This window comes from Cervus canadensis, chromosome 13, assembly GCF_019320065.1.
Source record: "Cervus canadensis isolate Bull #8, Minnesota chromosome 13, ASM1932006v1, whole genome shotgun sequence".
NCBI lineage: Eukaryota > Metazoa > Chordata > Mammalia > Artiodactyla > Cervidae > Cervus > Cervus canadensis.
In genome coordinates this window covers 72,195,294-72,221,181 of record NC_057398.1, presented here as the reverse complement: position 1 = coordinate 72,221,181, position 25,888 = coordinate 72,195,294, and the positions used below count along the sequence as shown (strand labels likewise).

General features: G+C 38.2%; 1 protein-coding gene across 1 annotated transcript in view; it reads left to right on the top strand.

Annotated features, from left to right (window-relative positions):
• LOC122451770 (C4b-binding protein alpha chain-like) overlaps nt 1–25,888 on the top strand; it is a 66,506-nt gene that overhangs the window by 5,981 nt on the left and 34,637 nt on the right. The window contains exons 3-10 of the mRNA XM_043484673.1: nt 489–668; nt 1,632–1,731; nt 8,704–8,789; nt 8,957–9,151; nt 11,611–11,793; nt 13,175–13,372; nt 21,241–21,423; nt 25,041–25,238. Of these exons, the coding sequence (XP_043340608.1) occupies nt 489–668; nt 1,632–1,731; nt 8,704–8,789; nt 8,957–9,151; nt 11,611–11,793; nt 13,175–13,372; nt 21,241–21,423; nt 25,041–25,238 (1,323 nt within the window). The remainder of the gene's footprint in view (nt 1–488; nt 669–1,631; nt 1,732–8,703; nt 8,790–8,956; nt 9,152–11,610; nt 11,794–13,174; nt 13,373–21,240; nt 21,424–25,040; nt 25,239–25,888) is intronic.

Below are 25,888 nucleotides of genomic sequence, written 5' to 3'. Positions count from 1 at the left end.
CCAAAGGTCCAAAAGGACATAAGGAAATATCTCCTCATTTCTGACTCCTGAGCTAACTAATCTTATATAATGCTATTATTGCTAGAATATATAGCAAGAAGATAGGATTACATGGCAAGAAGATAGGATTATCTTCAGGCAAGAAGATAGGATTACATGGCAAGGTATAAATGCCAGTGTTCTGAATATGTAGATTGGGGAATCTAATAGAATGATGAAATTCGGGTCTGTTCATCCATTTTCTGACAAATTATCACGTATACAGGAGAGGAAGGATGAACTTTTTTTGCCATTTCCCATTATTATTGTCATTGTTATCAAACAACAAACATGCATTATGGATTGTCTACCATGTTCACTGAACAGCGGGCTGATAGGAGTCATGAAAAAAAAGAGCATGATCTCTGCTCTAAAAGTCCTATTATTGAATCACTGAGGTGCTATGTCCTAGTCTATAACTTGATTCTCCTTGTCATTTTGGTACCCAGGAGATTGTGGTCCTCCACCTGATTTACAGTTTGCTTCTCCAAATAACAAGTTGAATAACAAAGACTTCAAAACTGGAATTACACTGAAGTACACCTGCCTGCCTGGTTATAGCAGAATCGGTTCCAGTTCAGTTACTTGTAATGATAGAGGCTCATGGGACTATCGTGTTTTTTGTGCTAGTAGGTATTAAAGTTTATTTTTCTCACCTGTCAGTTCAGTCGCTCAGTTCTGTCTGACTCTTTGAGACCCCATGGACTGCAGAACCCCACGCTTCCCTGTCCATCACTAACGCTCAGAACTTGCTCAAACTCATGTTCATCGAATTGGTGATACCATCCAACCATCTCATCCTCTGTCGTCCTCTTCTCCTGCCTTCAATCTTTCCCCACATCAGGGTCTTTTCCAATGAGTCAGTTCTTCCATCAGGTGGCCAAAGTATTGGAGTTTCAGCTTCAGCATCAGTCCTTTCAATGAATATTCAGGACTAAGTTTTTTTAGGATGGACTGCTTGGATCTCCTTGCAGTCCAAGGGACTCTCAAGCATCTTCTCCAACACCACAGTTCAAAAACATCAGTTCTTCGTGCTCAGCTTTCTTTATAGTCCAACTCTCACATCCATACATGACTAGTGTACTTTTGTTTTATGGGGGGAAAGTTCTCTTAAGAACTTAATAGATTCTTTAATTCAAAGACTACTTTGATGAAAGTAGTCTTCAAAATTAACATTACCTATAATATTTGGAGCCAGTCAGTTGGAAATATATGCAGACATTTTGCTAACAGTAAAAATAAATAATTTTTTCCTCTTCTTCTGTTTCCCTGTGACCAAGAACATATATTTTTAGAACATATTTACATGGATAACTTTTTCATCCTTTATTATCACAATGATCTAATTGAGCCACCAAATCTGAGTATATTTTTTCTTTTTTAAAAACTTCTTAAAATATTCAAAAAATGGGATAGATGTTTACTTTTATTTTTCCTCAAAATATAAAGTTCAGTAAGTCAAGGTTAGAAATAAGTTTTGAAAAAATTTTCTGTGTTTATGTGGAATAGTTAAAGCTAATCAATCAGACTTCCCCCCACCCCTAAACTTTGTCAGTAATTGTAATCAGTCATTATTTTCATTTTCCTCCTAGAGAAGCAATGCAGAAACCTAGGAGATTTACCCAATGGGAAAGTGGAAGTTAAGACAGATTTTCTTTTCGGTTCAACTATAGAATTCAGCTGCTCAGAGGGGTAAGTATAAGGCAACCCAGAAGCAATATTTTTCTTTTCAATTAATTTTTTATAAGTAGATAATGCATTCACATGTTTCAAAAATAAAATGATATAAAAGGTATCACCCAGAATTCTTACTTCCTGTCCACCTCATTCCTCTCTGCCCTCTGACAGGCAGTGACTTTAGTTTTTGATTTATCTTTTTAGTTTTTACATATGTGAATACAAATGAGTACTTTATCACACAGAAGACAGCTGACTGCCCTTGTTAGCTTGAACCTTGCTTTTATTTTGTTCACTTCACAATATTGCCATGGATTGAATGTTTGTATCCTTCCCAAATTTGTGTGTTGAACCCTGACTCCCAGTGTGATAGTATTTGGAGATAAGGCCTTGGGAAGTTAATTAAGTCACAGGAGTGGAGCCGACATGATGGGATTAGGGCCAATATAAGAAGAAACACAGAGCTAGTTTCCTTTCTGTCTGTCTGCACCATGTGAGGACACAGCAAGAGGACTGCCCCTTATAATCCAGGAGCAGGTTCTTGCTGGAACATGATCCTGCTGGTGTCCTGATCTCCAACTTCCAGAACTGTGAGAAGTAAATTTCTGTTGTTTAAACCATCAATCCATGCTATTCCGTTATAGCACCTTGGACTAAGATAAATACTTACTGGAGATCTTTGATATTCATGTGCTGTTTCCTCATTCTGCACATATATGTTTACAACTGTATAGTTTTCCAGTGGATGAATCATAGCTTATCATAGTTTATTTAATGGTTCCTATTGATAGAATTTGTGAGTTTCTATTCTTGTGTTATTACCTACAATGCCCTGATGCATAATTTTCTGTACATGATATTTTACATTCATGCAGTTATGTCTGTAGGAAAAATTTCCAGAAGTAAGATTACTGGATCACAGAGAACATACTTTAAAATATTGATAAATATTGCTAAATTTCTCTTCACAGACTTTGTACAATTTTGTAATGCAAACAAACATCTAATTTTCCACCATCTCTTCAATTTTGGATTGCCCATTTAGATGAGAAAATAAACCTTCCTTGTAGTTTTTTAAGACTTATTAATTTGAGATGTGTAGGTTGATATGCAGTCACAAGAAACAGTAAAGAAAAATTCTATACATTATTGTTCCAGTTTGTCCCAGTGGTAACGTCTTTCAACGTCAGTACAGTATCACAATCAAGAAATCGACCTTAGTATAATTCATTCACCTTATTCAGATTTCATTTCTCTCTCTGTGTGTGAGACTTTATCGCTGAGACCATATTCCATGGTATGAAATTTGTTTAGCCATTCACCTGTTGAAAACATTTGCATACAGGTTTTGTGTGTGTGTGTGTATGTGAACTTAAGTCTTCATTTTTTTCTGGGATAGATACATAGGTGGGTCATATAATAGTCACACATTTAATTTTTAAAGGAAATTGCCTGTTTTCCAGAGAGGTGGAACCAATTTATGTTCCCATCAGCAATGTCAGACTAATCCGTACCATCCACATCAGCATTTGATGTTGCCAATTATTTCAGACACTTTGATAGGTGTGGTAATATCTCACTGTGGTTTTAATTTGTATTTCTGTCATAGACATTGATGTTGAACTTCTTTTTATGTGCTTATTTGCCATTTGTATCCTCTTCCGTGATTGTTGTTCAGTCATTCAGTTGTGTCTGACTCTTTGCGACCCCGTGGACTGCAGCACACCAGGCTTCCCTGTCCTTCACCACCTGTGGCAGTTTGCTTAAACTTATGTCCATTGAGTCGGTGATGCCATCCAACCATCTGATCCTCTCTTGTCCCTTTCTATATCTGTTCCTATCTTTTGCCCATTTTCTAGCTGGATTGTTTAGCTTTCTACCGTTGAGTTTTGAGATTTTTTTTTTTTTAAATTCTGTATGCTAGTCCTTTGTTGGATATATGATTTGCTAATGTTTTCCTCTAGTTTGTAGCTTGATTTTTCATCCTTTTTCACAGATCTTTCATCCTTTTTCACAGATCTTTCACAGAGTTAAGGTTTTTAATTTTGGTGAGGTGCAACTTTTCAATTTTCTTTTAGGCATCATTTTATTGGTGTTAAGTCTAAGAATTTTTCACTTTGATACTGTGTGCTTGTGTGGGTCTATTTCTGGGTTTTCATTTTGTTGCACTGGATCTATTTTTCTGCCAACACCACACTGTCTTAATTACTATAGCTACATAGGAAGTCAACGTTGGGTAGAGAAATTCCTTTCACCCCCTTTTTGTTTTTCAGAATTGTTTTAGGTATTCTAGATTCTGTGTATTTCCATACAGCTTTTAGAATAAACTTCTCTATGTCCACAACAAACTTTGCTAGAATTTTGATAAGATTTGCATTCTGTGTAAAATTTGACATCTTCAAAATGTCTAGTTTCCCAATTCATGAACACAATACTCTTTTCCATTTACTTAAGTCTTTTAAGATTTCTTTTTCAGAATTTTGTAACTTTTAGTGCATGTTTTATATACATATTTTATTATATTTTTATCTATATTTGTATCATTTTTTTTTGGAGCAATGGTAAATGGCATTGTCTCTTAAAGTTTGATTTTCTCATATCTGTTCTTGGTACATAGTAATATGATTGATCCTGTGTGTTGATCTTTGTCCTGCTGTCTTACTGAATCCACTAAGCTAGTTCTGAAAGATTTTTGTTTTGTTCTTGTAGGTCGCTTGTGATTTTCTACTTAAACATTAATGTCATCTACAAATAGAAAGTTTTTTTTTTTTTCCCCCATTCACAAGGTATATGTCTTTTATTTCTTTTTCTTTCCTATTGTGCTGGCTAAAACTTCTAATTCTATGTTGAACAACCATGGTGACTGTGGACACCCTTGCCTTATTCCCAATCTTGGAGCAAAGCTTCAATCTTCTACCATTAAGTATGTTAGTACAGGCTTTTTTTTAAAATAGACGCTCTTTATTGAGAAGTGCTCCTCTATTCTTAGTTTACTGAGAGATTTTATCATGAAAGGTTCTGGATTTTTTAAAATGCTTTTTATTCATCACTGTGCATATGATCACATGAATTTTCTTTCTTCTTTTCTTTTTTTATCCTTTTGGTATGATGGGCTACATTGAGTAGTTTTCAAGTTTTAAAACTGTTTACCTCAAATAAGTTTCATTTGGACATGATGCATCATTGTTTTTACAAATTCTTGGGTTGATTTTCTAATATTTTGCTGAGGATTTTTGTGGATACTTTTAAGAGAAATAAATTGGTCTATATTTTTCTTTTCTTTGTACTATGTTTGAATTCGATATACAAGTAATGATACACATTATAAAGTGAGTTAAGAAGTGTTCCTTTCTCTTCAGTTTTCCAGAAGGGATTGTGGAAAATAATTTTTTAAAATGTCTGATAGAATTCTCCTATAAAACCATCTGGGCCTAGACATTTCTTTTTCTGTACTCTTAATATGAAGTCAATTTCTTTAATAGTTCTAGGATTACTCAAATTGTTTATTTTGACTTTGTTACATTTTGTACTTTTCAAAGAATTATTCTTTTTCTTTTAAGTTGTTAAATTTATGAGAATAAAATTGTTCATTCTTTTATTCTCCCTTCAATGGCTGCAGGATCTGTAGTGAAATTTCATTTCATGATATTCATGATATTGCTGACTTCTGTCTTCTACCTTTATCAATCTTACAAGAGATTTACCAATTTTATCTTTTTTTTTTTTAGAGTCAGCTTTTTGTTTCATTATTTCCTTATTGTTTTCCTGTTTTAAACTTACTGATTTCTGCTTTTGTTTCCTTTTTCCTCTTTGCTTTGGGTTTATGGCTTCTTCTTTATTCATGTTTCTTGAAGTAGGAATTTTGATTCCTGATTTGAGAACTTTTCTATTTTCCGATGTAAGCATTTATTGCTATGAATTTCCATTTCAGCACTGATTTATCTGTGTTCCACACATTCTCTTATGTCATAGTTTCATTTTTCTTCTGTGTATTTAATTTCCTTTGAGACTTCCTTTTGACCATGGATTATTTAGAACTATGCTATTTAATTTTCAATTGTTTTGAGAGTTTTCTCTTGTCTTCCTGTTATTTGTCTCTAGTTTAATTCCATTACAGTCAGAAAATATACATTGCATGATTTAAATTTTTATATGTCTACTGAGATTTATTTCATGGTCCAGGATATAATTTTTCCTGGTGAATTTCTCTGGGTGCTTGGGAAAAATGTGTATTCTGCTGCTGTTGAATGGCTTCCCTGTAGTCTTAATGTGCATTTTTCTATTTACAAGTGATGCTGAGCGTATTTCATATATCTAAAAGATGTTCAGCTGATGCTGAAACTGAATCTCCAATACTTTGACCATGTGATGAGAACAAATGAAACACTGGAAAAGACCCTGATGTTGGGAAAGATTGAGGGCAGAGGAAAAGAGGGTGACAGAGGATGAGATGGTTGGATGGTGTCACCGATTCAATGGATATGAACTTGGGTAAACTCTGGGAGATGGGGAGGGACAGGGAAACCTGGCATACTACAGTCCATGGAATTGCGAAGAGTTGGACACAACTTGGCTACTGAACAACAACAAAAAGATATCTATATTTATTTATGTGTAAACTGACTTCAACTCCTTTGTTTCTTTTTATGTCAATGAATTACAGTATTTCCTTACTGTGTCATCTTTCCTTTGACTTGGCTTATAGTATTTCTTTCTTGCCAAGCAAAATGTATGTGCCATATATGTCGAACTTATCAATCTTTTTTTTTTCAAAGGCTTTTGGATTTGAGTTATAGTCAAAAGGCCTTCGTTGCTTGAAGATTGTAATTACCCACAACTATTCAACTATTTTTATGGTTTGATGTTATTTAATTCAGAGAGTTCAGAGGCACTAGCCAATTTTATCTTTCCCTAAATGGATTTCATATTGTCTTGCCACCATTTATTGAAGTCCATGATTAATTTGGTAATTTGTGATAACACTTTTAAAAACTATATTTAATTTCCATATGAATATAGTCTATTTTTGGACTTAAACTGAATGCTTTTAGTTTGTCTATATATTCACACAACCAGTTCCTCTGTGTTTTAATTACTGAGTTTTCATATTGTGTAACATTGCTTTGAAGTATCTTCCTTGCTCTATGTTTTTCCAGGGTTTTTCTGACTATGTTTGCTTATTTGTATTTCTGTATTAACTTTAAAATTAGTTGATTTTTAATTTCTAATAAATTACATTGATTTTTTAAACTAACTTTAGGTGCACAGACACTATATGATGTTGAGCCTTCCTAGCCCAGAATTTGTTATGCCTTTCCATTTGTCCTAGTCTTGTGTGTGTGTATTTCAGGATTGTTTTAAAGATTTTCCCCATTTAGATTTTATTTTGTTTATTCTTTGATTTCATGTTTTATTTTTGATATTTGGAATGGTTTGTTTTATTCTGTTATACCTTAAGAGAGCTTTTATCTCTATATGGTAACTATGGATTTCTATATATTAATTTTGTATCTCATCTAATATACTGAAATCACTCCTTACTTTTAATAGCATTTCAATTGTATTCTCTTGGAATTGCCTGGCAAGCAATTATGTCATCTGAAAATAATGATATTATTATTTTTGCTTTCTAATTTTTATATTTTGAATTTCTTTTTCTCATAATTATGCTAGCAATTTTATGTCAAATAAAATACTAATACTGGCCTTTGCTTTCTTCTTCTTGACTTTAGCAGAAACAACTCTAGTGTTTTCCCCGCAAGTTTGGTAGGGCTCTGTCTCTACTGCTTCCCATTATATTGGACACTTTTGCTAAGAATGCTTGGTTTTTTAAAAATGTCAATGTACTGTATCAAGATGATAGTGCATTTTTCTTCTTAGATTTATTACATCATGTATATATTAATCTGCTCAGGCTGTCACAGCAACAGAAATTTATTTTTACAGTTCTGAAGCCGGGAAGTCCTAGATTTAGGTCTGACAGCATTCAGTCACATGGCCTTCTCTCTGCACGTGCACATGGAAGGAGAAAGAGGTTGAGACAGAGAGAGATTGAGAGAGAGAGCTCTGTGAGCTCTGTGATGTCTCTTCTTATAAGAACTCTAATCCTAGTGAATCAGGGTCCCACCCTTATCACTTAATTTAGCCTTCATTACTTCCTTACTCCGGATATAGCCATACTGGGGGTGAGGGTGTCAATACATGAATTTTGGGAGGACACATATATTCAGTTTATAACAATATATTGTATATTGATATGTTTCCTAATTTTGAAGGTTCCTTTAATTTTTTGTATAAACCTATTTGATTTTGGCATGTTTCTCTTTGAAGTGTTTTTAAATTTTGTTTATTTTATTCAGGAACTTTTTATTGATACTCAGGGTATATTGATATATAATTTTTTTTTTAAAGTAACAAGTTCTGGAAGAATTACTGAGACTTGTTTCAAGGGCAAGAATAACAAGATGATAATCAGGAAGTTAGTGGCTTATGAGAATAAGCCAAACTCTAGTGCCAGAAGAATGATTCAAATTAGAGGTCAAAAGTGTTTTTTTAATCAGCAATTTATCTGGCTCTTCTATTCAAATGAAACTATATAGGAAACTCAAGTATATTTTTACTTTTTTGTACTGCTTTATTTGTGGCTTGTTAGATAAAGAGTTTAAGTGGAGTTCTAAGATTCTGAATGCAAAACTTGTCATTTACTTTTTTTTTTAATAGTGATGAATATATGCCCTGTAGAAAAAGCTTAATAATATGGTTTAAAAAAATGAGTAAATAAAAGAAAAATGGAAAAATAAGGCTTTCTCCTTGATATGATGAAATTTAACTCCAAGTTGGCCTAAATGGTAATTAGTAATCAAGAGATCATTATTTTTTCATTTTTAAATGTTGAATAAAATTTATTTTCATCCAGACCTTATTAATTGGAAATTTACATTTAGAATAAGACAACTTCCACTAAAATCTGTGGCCTATCTTATTCAGGTATATCTTAGTTGGCTCAGCTACTAGTCATTGTGAGATCCAAGATAAAGGAGTTGACTGGAGTGACCCGCTCCCTCAGTGTATAAGTAAGTAAACACTCCTTATGACTTGACTATAAACCTAAACCATGTTAGGTAATAAAACACCTATGCCTTTTTGTTGCTTATTGTGCACTCCATTAGAATTTGCATCATGAGTGTTAGATTTGTCAGTATGCCTTCCCTCATTATTTCTTCCTCTTCACTCATCTCAGTTGCCAAGTGTGAGCCTCCTCCAGCCATCAGCAATGGAAGGCACAATGGTGGAGATGAAGACTTCTACACATATGGTTCTTCTGTCACCTACAGCTGTGACCCTGACTTCTCAATGTTAGGCAAAGCCTCCATTTCTTGCACAGTGGAAAATAAAACAATAGGTGTCTGGTATCCAAGCCCTCCTACTTGTAAAAGTAAGTGACTGCTTGTAAGTGTAAGTGACCCATAATGCTGAATGTATTAAGAGAAATGGAATGATTCAAAGACAAACTAATCAAGGCAAAGTTGAATTCATTCACTTGTTCAGCTACTCATATGCTATTATTAGTCAGAAAGCATAGGCTATACTGCAATAATAATCAATACCAAAATCCCTAGATATTTCAACAGTAAAAGCTTTGTTCTTTGTGTGTGTGTGTATATATATATACATACATGTATCAGTCAGTCAGTTCAATCGCTCAGTCGTGTCCGACTCTGCAACCCCATGGACTTCAGCACACTAGGCCTCCCTGTCCATCACCAACATGTAAATGTATACATATATACATTTTTATTTCTTTTAGGCCCCTTGTTAGTGTACAGCTCACCTGGGAAATCCTCTAGGGGGCAGTCATTTACATGGTAATCCAGATTGTTTATATCTTTTGACAACTCCCTCACAAAACATCCAAAATTACGTCTGCTCTGTACATCTGCATCTCTATTCCTGTTCTGCAAACAGGCTCACCTGCACCATCTTTCTTGATTCTATACATATGCGTTAATATACGATATTTGTTTTTCTTTCTAACTTATTTCACTCTGTATGACAGACTTTAGGTTCATCCACAGCACTACAAATTTGTAGACCCAATTTTGTCTTTTTGTAAATTGTAAGTAAATTGTCCTTTTTTTTGGCTGCAGAAAATAGCACAGCATTGTAAAGCAATTATGCACCAACAAATAAGTTAAGAAAAACCACAAAAATTCCACAATCAGTTCATCAGGGGACGTGAACAAGTAGACAGTCCTTGTTCTTTGACTTGGAAGTGATATATCTTGCTTTTCATTAAAAATTTTGGCCAGATTAGTCCCTTTTTTCTGCCTAGTATAAATTAAATAGGTAATATAGTCTTCTGTTTCCCTGGAACAACTAGAAATAGGGGTGGACACCACACTAGTAACATTAACCACATATATATATATAGGGCACAAAGTCATACCAACGTTAGTAGTTCAAAAGTAAAAGATAAGCATAGAAGACATTTTCCCTTTCATCTCTAAAAGCTATGCCAGGATCAGGAATGACTCATCTTACTGGTATAAAACACCTTTAATTGTGGCAATTAACAGACTTTAACAACACAGTGTCATTTACTGTTTTGATTTAGTACAATGCTGGGGCTAGAGAGAGAATCGTGAAGAGTTCAAAATGCCTAGAGTCTAGCTTCAAGAGCTGGAATTGACAGGACCTGAGGCTGGAAAGTTCTCAGGGCTAGGTTATGAAGGACCTTGTGTGTCTTCAGGAGTTCAGAACAAATGTGAAGGGCAGACATTGAAAGGTTTTAACCAGGGGAGTAAATGTGCTGCATTTAAAATGTAAATGTGCTGCGGAGAAGTCTGGCTGTAGGTGGGCAACAGTTTGAAGTGGGACAGAACTTAACCCATAGACATCTGCTGCAGCTATCCAGCCAAGTAGTGAGGCTGGTTTCAGCAGAGGCAATGGCAGTAGGCCTGAAGAGAAGTTGAGAAATCCTGAAGGAACGGCTGTAGGGTAGTGGGGGAGGGGAGGTTTGTTCTGTGCTTGTGATCTCTGCTGCCCTGGCTGCCTCTACATCACAACCATCATATCAGTACTATTGGCCACTGAACCTGAAAGTGAAACCTGCTCAGTCCTGTCTGACTCTTTGCGACCCCATGGACTGTATAGTCCATGGAATTCTCCAGGCCAGAATACTGGAGTGGGTAGCCTTTCCCAATTGGCCACTGACCCACCACCAAAATCATCCAGAGAAGAGGAAGATTTGGGGGTCTTTGGAATTTTGACTTTGGGTTTTAGATATTGATTAGGGGTTTTTAAGATATAATTGACCTATAATATTAATTTCAGGTGTACACCATAGTGATTTGATATTGTGTATATACAGTGAAATTGATCATAATAAGTCCAGTTGACATCTTTCACCATACATAGTTACAAAATAATTTCTCTTGTGATGAGACTTTTAAGACTCTACCCTCTTTGCAACTCTCAAATATATATTTCAGTGTCATTAACTATAGACACCAGGCTGTACATCACATCCCCATGACTCATTTATATCCGGAAGTTTGTACTCTTTAGCCCACATCACTCATTTTGCCCATTGCACATTCCCACCTCTGGCAACCACCAATCTATTCTTTGTAACGATGAAATGGGTTTTGCAAATACTCTTTTCTTTGATGAGAAATTTTAGGACTTTATCCACATTGACTAACATGACAGGACGTCATTTTGCTGAGATTCCTAGGAATTAAAAGAACATACATAGAGCTTTAAAATATTTTCTTTGTATATACTTGATGTAGGCTTGTATCAGGTCTCCCTGAGACCCATATATCAATAGTAATCACATCATTATCACCATTTCTTTTTTATAACTCAGATGTCCTTTTTATACTTCTTTAGATATAGTTTGTCACCCACCACGAGTTCGAAATGGAAACATTCTCTCTGGATTTGGACCCATCTATCACTACAAAGACTCTATTCTGTTCAGCTGCAAGAAAGGCTATATCCTCAATGGCAGCAGTTTAATCCGTTGTGATGCTAATAACAAGTGGCATCCTTCTCCTCCCACTTGTGAACTCAGTGAGTATGCACCAAAGGGATTTTCATAATTGGCATCTAAAGTTATCCAGGAACATGGCTGCAGCATGCTCACAGGCACAAGCCCACTTAAATCCCAAGAGTCATTTTACATTAAATTAGTACTTTTCTCTAGTTTTCTCATGTCAGCAGAAAGTTTTTTTAATTCTGTTTTTTTGTTTTTCCTTTTCCTGCTAGTAATCTCTTTGTGTTATCTGAGGATTTTCTATACATGTATATCATACAGTTTTGACCCCAGTGACATCACAGACATGGCAGATTTATTTATTCCTTAGAAAAATATTTCAGTAGACACTAGTAAATTGTCTCATCCTAACAAAATAAACATATTCTGAGAATTTTTTGAAAGATGGAGGTAAAATTCCTTCAAGATATTCCATTTAAAACTTTGCACATAGATGCTCTAATGTTGGCCTTGATACCTTGAAGTTGTAAATACATACAGACATAAGATTACATAAGATGCAATGATACTTCTGCATTGCAATGATACTTATTGCTAAAAATTATTAAGCACTTTGTATCAAGCATTGTTCTAAGTGCATGACATCAATTAATTCATTTAGTATTTACCATGATCCTAAGAGGTAGATATTACTTTTTAAAAATTCACATCTTTATGATGACAGAACAGAGTGAGTAAGTAACTAGCACAAGCTCACATAATGATTTGGCAATGGAAGCCACTGCTACATTGTAATATACTCATTTCCTTCTGCCATTAGGAGAAAAAGGTGATGATTTACATATGTAGTGACAAAACTTGATAAATATGTGATTTGACAGACCTGTACCCCTTCTTCAATCCGTACATACCTTTGGCATCATATCCAGTAGGCAATAAAAGCAGAATCCAATATTATGTGGAACAAGGTTTAAGCTCAATCAGAAGTTCCTGGTGACAGTGTTACAGTATCTGGGGAACACTACAACGCCTATTCTAATTCCCTTTTAGGCAATGAGAATCAGGCGAACATTTTGTTACTTAGCAGCAAACTTGTGCTCTGTATCCTCAGCGATCTCTGATGCTTCCATGCTGAAGTGCTTTGACATGGAAGGAGAACTAAGCTCCTGAGGCCGACCCAGTAACCTAGATATTGCCCCTTTCTGCACCATGGTGTGTTGCTTCAATAACATCCTCTGGATTGCTGTGTGCACTGAATGCTTGGCAATAGTCTATCAGAGGTTGATGCTGCCAAGTCTCTTCCTGGAATTCCCATTAACCTTTGCCATCTGTTTCTTCCTCAGTTAATATGAGCTATACCTTTTCTGGGAACGGGGGCTGGTGTGTGCCAGGCTTATTGGGTCAGTGTGCCATCCCCAAAACAGCTTTCTTTCATCTTTGTGCTTCTTTCATGATCAGATAGTTGTATTGGATTACCAGACATTCCCCATGCTGTCTGGGATGGAAGAGACAACAAGCTAAGCAATCAAGAAGTATTTGAAGTTGGGACTGAGTTGAAATATCAATGCAAGTTTGGCTACAGACCTATTCCAGATGAGCCTCTGACTTTGACTTGTCAGGAAAATTTCACGTGGACACCATCCAAAGGGTGTGAATGTAAGTAAACTTTGTTTTATGTACTCTTATTTGTGGTATCTTCTTTTCCATTGAAAATGTTGAGCATGTGCTCGGATTTTGTACTTTACTGGTTATAATTGATTTCTTAAAATGTATGCTTTGAAATACTTCTAGAGTTAGCTTATTGGATCTTTGCAAAGTAGTAGAGGAGCTATTTTAAAGGTCATCCTGAAGACTGGGAGAGCTGAAAAGTCATGTCCTTCATACTCTGCCCCTTTGAATTCAGCATCAAATGAAAAATCAACTTGGGTATCAAACACGGGTATCCCCTTTGTGATTGCTAACCCTGTAGGTCAGCTGTCATTTATACGGTTATCCAGATTGTTTAGATCTGTAACACCTCCAGGATAAAACCTCCATTGTCTGTTTTGCAGACCTAACGAATAAGGAGACATAAATCCGTGAATTGAAAATAGTATATTTTACTTTTCATTAAAGCCTTTTGGCTAGTCTGGTCCCTTGTTGGGGCTTCCCAGATGGTGCTAGAGATAAGGAACCCATCTGCCAATGCAGGAGACATAAGAGATGTAGGTTCAATCACAGGGTGGGGAAGATTCCCTGGAGGAGGGTATGACAACCCACTTCAGTGTTCTTGTCTGGAGAATCCCATGGACAGAGGAGCCTGAGGGGCCTCATGGGGTGTGTCCATAGGGCCACAAAGGCACAGAACTGAAACCACTTAGCACACACACACACACAGTGCCTTGTTTCTGCCTAGTGAAAAAGAAATAAAAAATATAGTATCCTGCTTCTTCTGAAGCAACTGAAAATATCAGTGAACACCGCACTAGTGATGTTAACAGGCCCACAGGACAAAAAAAAAAAAAAATCATACTGACGTTAGTAGATCAATAGTAAAAGGCAAGCAGAGAAAGCATGTTCACATTCTTCTCTGGAAAAGTCAGAAGGGAGGTTATGTAAATATCAGTAATGACTCGGCTTCCTGGTCTAAAACTTATCTTTACAGCAATTAACATCACAGTGTCATTTACGTCTTCATTCAGTAAAATGCCAGGCCAAGAGAACATTTTTGTTTTTCAGTCACTAAGTTGTGTCTGACTCTTTGGGACCCCACAGAATGTAGCAGGCTAGGCTTCCCTGTCCTTCACTATCTCCCTGAGTTTACTCAAACTCATGTCCATCAAGTCAGTGATGCCATCCAACCATCTTATCCTCTGTTGCCCACTTCTCCTCTTGCCCCCAATCTTTCCCAGCACCAGGGTCTTTTCCAATGAGTTGGCTTTTCCCACCAGGTGGCCAAAGTATTGGAGCTTCAGCTTCAGCATCAGTCCTTCCATGAATATTCAGGGTTGATTTCCTTTAGGGTTGACTGGTTTGATCACTTGCTGTCCAAGGGATTCTCATATGTCTTTTCTAGCCTGCAAGTGCTGAAATGGACAGGACCTAAGGCTGGGAAGTTCGCAGGGCTAGGTTATGAAGGACCTGGTGTATGACTCTCAGCAGTTCAGTATGAAGAGGAAGGCGAGACACTGAAAGTCTTTAGCCAGGGGAGTAACTGTGCTGCATCATAGAAAGAGAAGTCTGGCTGTGGGTGGGCAACAGTTTGAAGTGGGACAGAACTTAACCCATAGACATCTGCTGCAGCTGTCCAGCCAAGTAGTGAGGCTGATTTCAGCTGAGGCAATGGCAATAGGCCTGAAGAGAAGTTGAGAAATGCTGACGGAATTAAAGTGGCAGGACTGACAGGACTAGATGACTGACAGCTTCGGGGTAGTGGGGGAGGGGGAGGTTTGTTCTTTGCTTGTGATCTCTGATGCCTCTACATCACAACCATCATGTCATTATTATTGGTCAGGGACCCACCACTTATCTTCATTACCTCCACCATATTTGGCCTCAGGTCAAATGACAGGGAGGGAACACAGCCCTGCCCTTCAACAGAAAATTGGGTAAAAGATTTACTGAGCATGGCCCTGCCTATCTGAACAAAACCCAGTTTCCCCCTCAGTCAGTCTCTCCCATCAGGAAGCTTCCATAAGCCTCTGATGCTTCTCCATCAGAGGGCAGACAGACTGAAAACCACAATCACAGAAAACTAAGCAATCTGATCACATGGACCACAGCTTTGTCTAACTCAGTGAAACCATGAGCCATGCCTCAGTGAAACTAGGCCCACCCAAGACGGACAGGTCATGATGGAGAATTCTGACAAAACATGGTCCACTGGAGAAATGCAAACCACTTCAGTATTCCTACCTTGAGAACCCCATAAACAGTATGAAAAGGCAAAAAGATAGGACACTGAAAGATGAACTCCCCAGGTTGGTAGGTGCCCATTATGCTACTGGAGATCAGTAGAGAAATAACTCCCAAAAGAGTGAGGAGATGGAGCCAAAGCAAAAACAACAACCATTTATGGATGTGACTGGTGATGAAAGTAAAGTCCGATACTGTAAAGAGCAATACTGCATAGGAACCTAGAATGTTAGGTCCATGAATCAAGGCAAATTGAAAGTGGTCACACAGTAGAGGGCAATAGTGAACATTGATAGTTTAGGAATCAGTGAACTAAAATGGATTGGAACGGGGGAATTTAACTCAGATGATCATTATATCTACTACTGTGGGCAGGAATCCCTTAGAAGAAATGGAGTAGGCATCATGGTCAACAAAAGAGTCCAAAATGCAGTACTTGGATGCAATCTCAAAAATGACAGAATGATCTCTGTTCGTTTCCAAGGCAAACCATTCAATATCACAGTAATTCATGCAAATGCCGCAACCAGTAATGCTGAAGAAGCTGAAGTTGAACAGTTCTATGAAGACCAGAAGACATTCTAGAACTAACACCCAAAAAAGATGTCCTTTTCACTAGAGGGAACTGAAATGCAAAAGTAGGAAGTCAAGAAATACCTGGAGTAACGGGCAAATTTGGCCTTGGAGTATGGAATGAAGCAGGGCAAAGGCTAACAGAGTTTTGCAAAGAGAACACACTGATCACAGCATACACACTCTTCCAACAACACAAGAGAAGACTCTACACACGGACATCACCAAATGGTCAACACCAAAATCAGATTGATTATATTCTTTGCAGCCAAAGATGGAGAAGCTCTATACAGTCAGCAGAAACAAGACCAGGAGATGACTGTGGCTCAGATCATGTACTCCTTATTGCCAAATTCAAACTTAAATTGAAGAAAGTAGGGAAAACTAGTAGACCATTCAGGTATGACCTAAATCAAATCTCTAATGACTATACAGTGGAAGTGACAAATAGATTCAAGGGATTAGATCTGATAGACAGAGTGCCTGAAGAACTATGGATGGAGGTTCGTGACATTGTACAGGAGGCAGTGATCAAGACCATCCCCAAGAAGAAGAAATGTAAAAAGGCAAAATGGTTGTCTGAGGAGGCCTTAAAATATCCGAGAAAAGAAGAGACATTAAAGGCAAAGGAGAAAAGAAAAGATAAACCCATTTAAATGCAGTGCCGGGGTCCAGCCTCAGCAGGATCCAGGGGTACCCTCAGGATGAACGGTGTCGGCGAGAGAGAGAGAAAGAGAGAAGGAGACCAGACTGGGGGTGTGCAGCAGAGTCCGGCAAATCTTTATTTATTTATTTATTTATTTTTCAAATCTTTATTTTTTACCATAGCTTTTATATTCTAAGTTAGTACATTTTTAAGGGGAAGATAGTTTAATATTACATCAGCTTGTCCTTCACAAAACCAGGGTGTTTTCTGCATACTTCTTTGAGAGAGTCTTGTACATTATCTTCTGGCCTTAGGGCCTATTGACATTTTATGACCTAGGTGAATGCAAAGCTGTTTCCTGTGATCTATTCTTTGTTGAACACAAAGGTCAGTCCTTTTGCAGAAGTTATCAGTTAAATTTATCTAAAAGGTTTACCACAGAAAGACTCTGCAGCTCCGGTGGGGCAGCCCCTGTTTAGCATTCCTGGTTAAAATTAACAATTCTAAACTCTTATTTTTCTAAATCTTTAACTATAACCACTTTTAGAATAATATTTTTATGTTCTCTAATAGGGCTTCCTCACCTCCGGAAGGGCTCTGTGTCTATTAGGGCCTTTCGTGTGATCAGGTTCTTTATGCTGTTTATGGTTAAGGTGTTGTGAGCAGTCATGTGCATTAGTTCGCATTTGCCAAGCAGGCTAGAATGCCAGCAAAGGGGTCTAATTGAAACACTCCTTTCATCCTGGATAATCTTATAGGATACCACCGTCCGGGGGACATATTGATTAAAGTTCTAAGTTGATTCTGTTTGGAAAGAGATCGGGGAAGGCCTTCTACCTGTGTCACAGAAATTAGGGAGTAGTCTAATATAGCAAGCATCAGAAAGACAGAGATCATCTTTAAGGTGAGCGCCAGGGCAACTTTTCGAAATCCCTGAGGTCCTGATCTGCCTTGCTTGTCAGGTCTTCTCCTCATGACCTTGTCATGGGTGGGATCTCGGGTGCTGGCTCCCAGCAATGCAGAGTTCCAAAGAATAGCAAGGAGAGATAAGAAAGCCTTCTCAGTAATCAATGCAAAGAAACAGATGAAAACAACAGAATGGGAAAGACTGGAGATCTCTTTAAGAAAATTAGAGATACTAAGGGAAAATTTCTTGCAAAGATGGGCACAATAAAGAACAGAAATGGTATGGATCTAACAGAAGCGAAGATATAAGAAGAGGTGGCAAGAATACACAGAAGAACTATAGAAAAAAGATCTTGATGACCCAGATAACCACGATGGTGTGATCACTCACCTAGAGCCAGACATCCTGGAGTGTGAAGTCAAGTGGGCCTTAGGAAGCATCACTATGAATAAAGCTAGTGGAGGTGATGGAATTTCAGTTGAACTATTTCAAATTCTAAAAGAAAATGCCGTGAAAGTACTGCTCTCAATATGCCAGAAAATTGGAAAACTCAGCAGTGGTGACAGGACTGGAAAAGGTCAGTTTTCATTCCAATCCCAAAGAAAGGTAATGCCCAAGAATGCTCAAACTATCACACAACTGCACTCATCTCACATGCTAGCAAAGTAATGCGCAAAGTTCTCTATGCCAGGCTTCAACAGTATGTGAACTGTGAACGTTCAGATGTTCAAGCTGGATTTAGAAAAGGCAGAGGAACCAGAGGTCAAAAAAGCAAGAGAGTTCCAGAAGAACATCTACTTCTGTTTTATTGACTATGACAAAGTTTTTGACTGTGTCAGTTCAGTCGCTCAGTTGTGTCTGACTCTTTGTGACCCCGTGAACTGCAACACGCCAGGCCTCCCTGTCCATCACCAACTCCCTGAGTTCACCCAAACTCATGTCCATCGAGTCAGTGATGCCATCCAATCATCTCATCCTCTGCCATCCCCTTCTCCTGCCACCAATCCCTCCCAGCATCAGGGTCTTTTCCAATGAGTCAACTCTTCGCATGAGGTGGCCAAAGTATTGGAGTTTCAGCTTCAGCATCAGTCCTTCCAATGAACACCCAGGACTGATCTCCTTTAGGATGCACTGGTTGGATCTCCTTGCAGTCCAAGGGACTCTCAAGAGTCTTCTCCAACACCACAGTTCAAAAGCATCAATTCTTCGGTGATCAGCTTTCTTCACAGTCCAACTCTCACATCCAGTTCACATCACCCTTCACTTCAGTTCAGTTTAGTTGCTCAGTCATATCCTACATTTTACGACCCCATGGCCTCCTTGTCCATCACCAACTCCCAGAGTTTAACCAAACTCATGTCCATTGAGTCAGTGACCCCATCCACCCATCTCATCCTCTGTAGTCCCCTTCTCCTTCTGCTTTCAATCTTTCCCCACATCAGGGTCTTTTCAAATGAATCAGTTCTTCGCATCAGGTGGACAAAGTATTGGAGTTTCAGCCTCAGCATCAGTCCTTCCAATGAACACCCAGGACTGATTTCCTTTAGGATGGACTGGTTGGATCTCCTTGCAGTCCAAGGAACTCTCAAGAGTCTTCTCCAACACCACAGTTCAAAAGCATCAATTCTTCGGCATTCAGCTTTCTTCACAGTCCAACTCTCACATCCATACATGACCACTGGAAAAACCATAACCTTGACTAGACGGACCTTTGTTGGCAAAGTAATGTCTCTGCTTTTTAATATGCTAGCTAGGTTGGTCATAACTTTCCTTCCAAGGAGTAAGCGTCTTTTAATTTCGTGGCTGCAGTCACCATCTGCAGTGATTTGGAGCCCCTCCCCCCAACCAAAAAAAAGTCTATCACTGTTTCCACTGTTTTGCCATCTATTTGCCGTGAAAGGATGGGACCAGATGCCATGATCTTAGTTTTCTGAATGTTGAGCTTTAAGCCAACTTTTGACTTTCCTCTTTCACTTTCATCAAGAGGCTTTTTAGTTCCTCTTCACTTTCTGCCATAAGGGTGGTGTCATCTGCATATCTGAGGTTATTGATATTTCTCCTGACAATCTTGATTCCAACTTGTGCTTCTTCCAGCCCAGCTTTTCTCATGATGTACTCTGCATATAAGTTGCAGGGTGACAATATACAGCCTTGATGTACTCCTTTTCCTATTTGGAACCAGTCTGTTGTTCCACGTCCAGTTCTTACTGTTGCTTCCTGACATGCATACAGGTTTCTCAAGAGAAACTTGGAATGTTAGGTCCATGAATCAAGGCAAATTGGAAGTGGTCAAACAGGAGATGGCAAGAGTGATCGCCAACATTCTAGGAATCAGCAAACTAAAATGGACTGGAATGGGTGAATTTAACTCAGATGATCATTATATCTACTACTGTGGACAGGAATCCCTTAGAGGAAATGGAGTAGCCAACATGGTCAACAAAAGAGTCCGAAATGCAGTACTTTGATGCAATCTCAAAAACGACAGAATGATCTCTGTTCGTTTCCAAGGCAAACCATTCAATATCACGGTGATCCAAGCCTATGCCCCAACTAGTAACACTGAAGAAGCTAAAGTTGAACGGTTCTATGAAGACCTACAAGACCTTTGACTGTGTGGATCACAACAAACTGTGGAAAATTCTTCAAAAGATGGGAATACCAGACCACCTGACCTGCCTCTTGAGAAATCTAAATGCAGGTCAAGAAGCAACAGTTAGAACAGGACATGGAATTTTGTGATGTTATTGACATATAATATTATTTTAGGTGTACCTCATACTGATTTGATATTTGTTAGTATAGTTAATTGATTGTAATAATTCTAGTGAACATCTATCACCTTACATAGTTACAAAATAATTTTTCCTATGATGAGAACTTTCAAATCCTATACTCTAAGCAACGTTCAAATATATATATTACAGTGTATTAACTATAGGCATTGTGCTGTACATTACATCCCCATAATTTATGTATAACTGGAAGCTTGTACCTTTTGACCCACTTCATTCATTTGTCCACTCTGCATTCTCACCTCTGGCAACCACTGAGAAATTGTTTTTCAATTTTTTAATGAAAAAGATATAGGGCTTTATCCACCTCGAATAATATTATGGGACCACATTTCACTCAGGTTCCTAGGAACTGTTTGCTAAGTCATATCTGACTCTTTGAGACTTTACAGTCTGTAGTCCACCAGACTCCTCTGTCCATGGGATTTCCCAAGCACGAATACTAGAGTGGGTTGTCATTTCCTTCTCCAGAGGACTTTCCAGACCCTGAGTTGAATGCACATCTCCTTTATTGACAGGCAATTTCTTAACCACTGAGCCATTTGGGAAGTCCACTAAAAGGATATACATAAAGCTTTAAAATGTTTTCTTTATGTTTACTTGATGTGGGCTTGTATCAGGTCTCCCTGAGACCCATATATCAATAGTAATCACATCATTATCACCATTTCTTTTTTGTAACTCAGATGTCCTTTCTATGTTTCTTTAGATATTGTCTGTCATCGACCTCAAGTTCCAAATGGAATCATTCTCTCTGGAGTTGGACCCACCTATCACTACAAAGACTCTATTCTGTTCAGCTGCAAGAAAGGCTATATCCTCAATGGCAGCAGTTCAATCCATTGTGGTGCTAATGACAAGTGGCATCCTTCTCCTCCCACTTGTGAACTCAGTGAGTATGCACCAAAGGGATTTTCATAATTGGCATCTAAAGTTATCCAGGAATGAGTGTAGCATGCTTACAGGCACAAGCCCACTTAAATCCCAAGAGTCATTTTACATTAAATTAGTACTTTTCTCTAGTTTTCTCATGTCGGGAGGAAGGTTTTTTTTTATTTTGTTTTTTGTTTTTCCTTTTCCTGCTAGCAATTTCTTTGTGTTATCTGAGGATTTTCTATACATGTATATCATACAGTTTTGACCCCAGTGACATCACAGACATGGCAGATTTATTTATTCCTTAGAAAAATATTTCAGTAGACACTAGTAAATTGTCTCATCCTAACAAAATAAACATATTCTGAGAATTTTTTGAAAGATGGAGGTAAAATTCCTTCAAGATATTCCATTTAAAAATTTGCACAGAGATGCTTTATGGGCTGATGTTGGCCTTGATACCTTGAAGTTGTAAATACATACAGATCAGTCATAAGATTAATGATATTTATTGCTAAGAATTATTAAGCACTTTGTATCAAGCATTATTATAAGTACATGACATCATTTAATTCATTTAGTATTTACAATGATCCTAAGAGGTAGATATTACTTTTTTAAAAACCACATCTTAATGATGACAAAACAGAGTGATTAAGTAGCTAGCACAAGCTCACATAGTGATTTGGCAATGGAAGCCACTGCTATATTGTAATTTATTCATTCCCTTCTGCCATCATGAGAAGTTAGGTGACGATTTACTTATGTAGTGACAAAATTTGATAAATATGTGATATGACAGACCTGTATCCCTTTTTCAACCCCTATGTACCTTTGGCAACATATCCAGTAGGGAATAAAAGCAGAATCCAGTATTATGTGGAACAAGGTTTAAGCTCAATCAGAAGTTCCTGGTGACAGTGTTATAGCATCTGGGGAACACGACAACTCCTACTGTAATTCCATTTTAGGCAAGGAGAACCAGGGGAACATTTGGTTTATTTAGCAGCAAATTAGTGCTATGTATCCTCAGTGATCTCTGATATTTCTCATGCTGAAGTGCTTTGACATGGAAGGAGAACTAAGCTCCTGGAGGCTGACCCAGTAACCTAGATATTGCCCCTTTCTGCACCAAGGTGTGTTTCCTCAATGACATCCTCTGGACTGCTGTGTGCATTGTCAGTGTCAGTCAGTTCAGTCACTCAGTTGTGTCTGACTCTTTACGACCCCATGGACTGCAGCACGCCAGGCTTCCCTGTCCATTACCAACTCTTGAAACTTGCGCAAACTCATGTCCATCCAGTCGATGATGCCATCCAACAATCTCATCCTCTGTTGTCCGCTTCTTTTCCTGCCTTTAATCTTTCCCAGCATCAGGGTCTTTTCCAATGAGTCAGTTCTTCACATCAGGTGGCCAAAGTATTGGAGTTTCAGCTTCAGCATCAGTCCTTCCAATGAATGTTCAGGACTGAATTCTGGTTGTATCTCCTTTCAGTCCAAGGGACTCTCAAGAGTTTTCTCCAAAACTGCAGATCAAAGGCATCAATTCTTTGGCACTCAGCTTTCTTTATAGTCCAACTCCCACATCCATACATGACTACTGGAAAAACCATAGCTTGGACTAGGCAGACTTTTGTTGGCAAGGTAATGTCTCTGCTTTTTAAGGTACTGTCTAGTTTGGTCATAGATTTTCTTCCAAGGAGCAGGTGTCTTTTAATTTCATGGCTGCAGTCACCATCTGCAGTGATTTTGGAGCCCAGGAAAATAAAGTCTCTCACTGTTTCATTGTTTCCCCATCTGTTTGCCATGAAGTGATAGGACCAGATGCCATGACCTCATTTTTTGAATGTTGAGTTTTAAGCCAACTTTTTCACTCTCCTCTTTCACTTTTATCAAGAGGCTCAAGAGAACTAAACTTTGCTTTCTGCCATAAGGGTGTTGTTATCTGCATATCTGAGGTTACTGATATTTCTCCCATCAATCTTGATCTAGCTTGTGCTTCACCCAGCCTGGCATTTAGCATGATATACTCTGCATATATGTTAAATAAGCAGGATGACAATATACAGAGTTGATAAACTTCTTTCCCAGTTTGGAACCAATCTGTTGTTCCATGTCCCGTTCTAAATGTTGCTTCTTGACCTGCATACAGATTTCTCAGGAGGCAGGTAAAATGATCTGATTAAGAATTTTCCTCAGTTTCCTGTGATCCATACAGGCAAAAGGTTTGGCGTAGTCAATAAAGCAGAAGTAGATGTGTTTCTGGAACTCCCTTGCTTTTTCAATGATCCAATGGATGTTGGCTATTTGACTTCTGGTTCCTCTGCCTTTTCTAAATCCAGCTTGACTATCTGGAAGTTCACAGTTCATGTACTGTTGAAGCGTGGCTTGGAGAATTTTGAGCATTATTTTGCTAGCGTTTGAGATGAGTGCAATTGTGCGATAGTTTGAGCATTCTTTGGAATTGCCTTTCTTTGTGACTGGGGCTTCCCTGATATCTCAGTTGGTAAAGAATCCACCTGTAATGCAGGAGACACCGGTTTGATTCCTTGGTCATGAAGATATGCTGGAGAAGGGATCAGATACCTACTTCAGTATTCTTAGGCTTCCTTTGTGGCTCAGCTGGTAAAGAATCTGCCTGCATTGGGGCAGACCTGGGTTCTATCCCTGTGTTGGGAAGATCCCCTGGAGAAGGGAAAGGCTACCACTCCAGTATTCTGGCCTAGAGAATTACATGGACTATACAGTCCATGGAGTCCCAAAGAGTCAGATCTGACTGAGTGATTTTTCACTTCTCTTTCCCTTTCTTTGGGATTGGAATGAAAACTGACGTTTTCCAGTCCTGTGGCCACTGCTGAGTTTTCCAAATTTGCTGGCATATTGAGTGCAGCACTTTCACAGCATCATCTTTCAGGATTTGAAATAGCTCAAATGGAATTCCATCACCTCCACTAGCTTTGTTTGTAGTGATGCTTCCTAAGGCCCACTTGACTTATCATTCCAGGATGTCTGCCTCTAGGTGAGTGATCACACTATCATGGTTGTCTGGGTCATTAAGATCTTTTTTGTATAGTTCTTCTGTGTATTCTTGCCACCTCTTCTTAATATCTTCTGCTTCTGTTAGGTCCATACCATTTCTGTCCTTTATTGTGCCCATCTTCGCATGAAATGTTCCATTGGTATCTCTAAGTTTCTTGAAGAGATCGCTAGTGTTTCCCATTCTATTGTGTTCCTCTGTCTCTTTGCACTGATCACTGAGGAAGGTTCTCTTATCTCTCCTTGCTATTCTTGGAAGTCTGCATTCAAATGGGCATATCTTTCCTTTCCTCCTTTGCCTTTCACTTCTCTTCTTTTCTCAGCATTTGTAAGGCCTCCTCAGACAGCTGTTTTGCCCTTTGCATTACTTTTTCTTGGGGATGGTCTGGAGTGTGCACTGACTGCTTGGCAAGAGTCTATCAGAGGTTGATGCTGCCAAGTCTCTTCCTGGAATTCCCATTAACCTTTGCCATCTGTTTCTTCCTCAGTTAATATGAGTTATACTTGTTCTGGGGGTCAGGTATGCCTAGCTCATTGGGTCAGTCTGCCAACCTCCAAAACAGTTTTCTTTCATCTTTTTGCTTCTTTCACGATCAGATAGTTGTATTGGATTACCAGACATTCCCTATGCTGTCTGGGATGGAAGAGACAACAAGCTAAGCAATCAAGAAGTATTTGAAGTTGGGACTGAGTTGAAATATCAATGCAAGTTTGGCTACAGACCTATTCCAGATGAGCCTCTGACTTTGACTTGTCAGGAAAATTTCACGTGGACACCATCCAAAGGGTGTGAATGTAAGTAAACTTTGTTTTATGTACTCTTATTTGTGGTATCTTCTTTTCCATTGAAAATGTTGAGCAGGTGCTCGGATTTTATACTTTATTGATTATAATTGATTTCTTAAAATGTATGCTTTGAAATACTTCTAGAGTTAGCTTATTGGATCTTTGCAAAGTAGTAGAGGAGCTATTTTAAAGGTCATCCTGAAGACTGGGAGAGCTGAAAAGTCATGTCCTTCATACTCTGCCCCTTTGAACTCAGCATCAAATGAAAAATCAACTTGGGTATCAAACACGGGTATCCCCTTTGTGATTGCTAACCCTGTAGGTCAGCTGTCATTTATACGGTTATCCAGATTGTTTAGATCTGTAACAACTCCAGGATAAAACCTCCATTGTCTGTTTTGCAGACCTAACGAATAAGGAGACATAAATCCGTGAATTGAAAATAGTATATTTTACTTTTCATTAAAGCCTTTTGGCTAGTCTGGTCCCTTGTTGGGGCTTCCCAGATGGTGCTAGAGATAAGGAACCCATCTGCCAATGCAGGAGACATAAGAGATGTAGGTTCAGTCACTGGGTGGGGAAGATCCCCAGGAGGAGAGCATGACAACCCACTTCAGTATTCTTTATCTGGAGAATCCCATGGACAGAGGAGCCTGAGG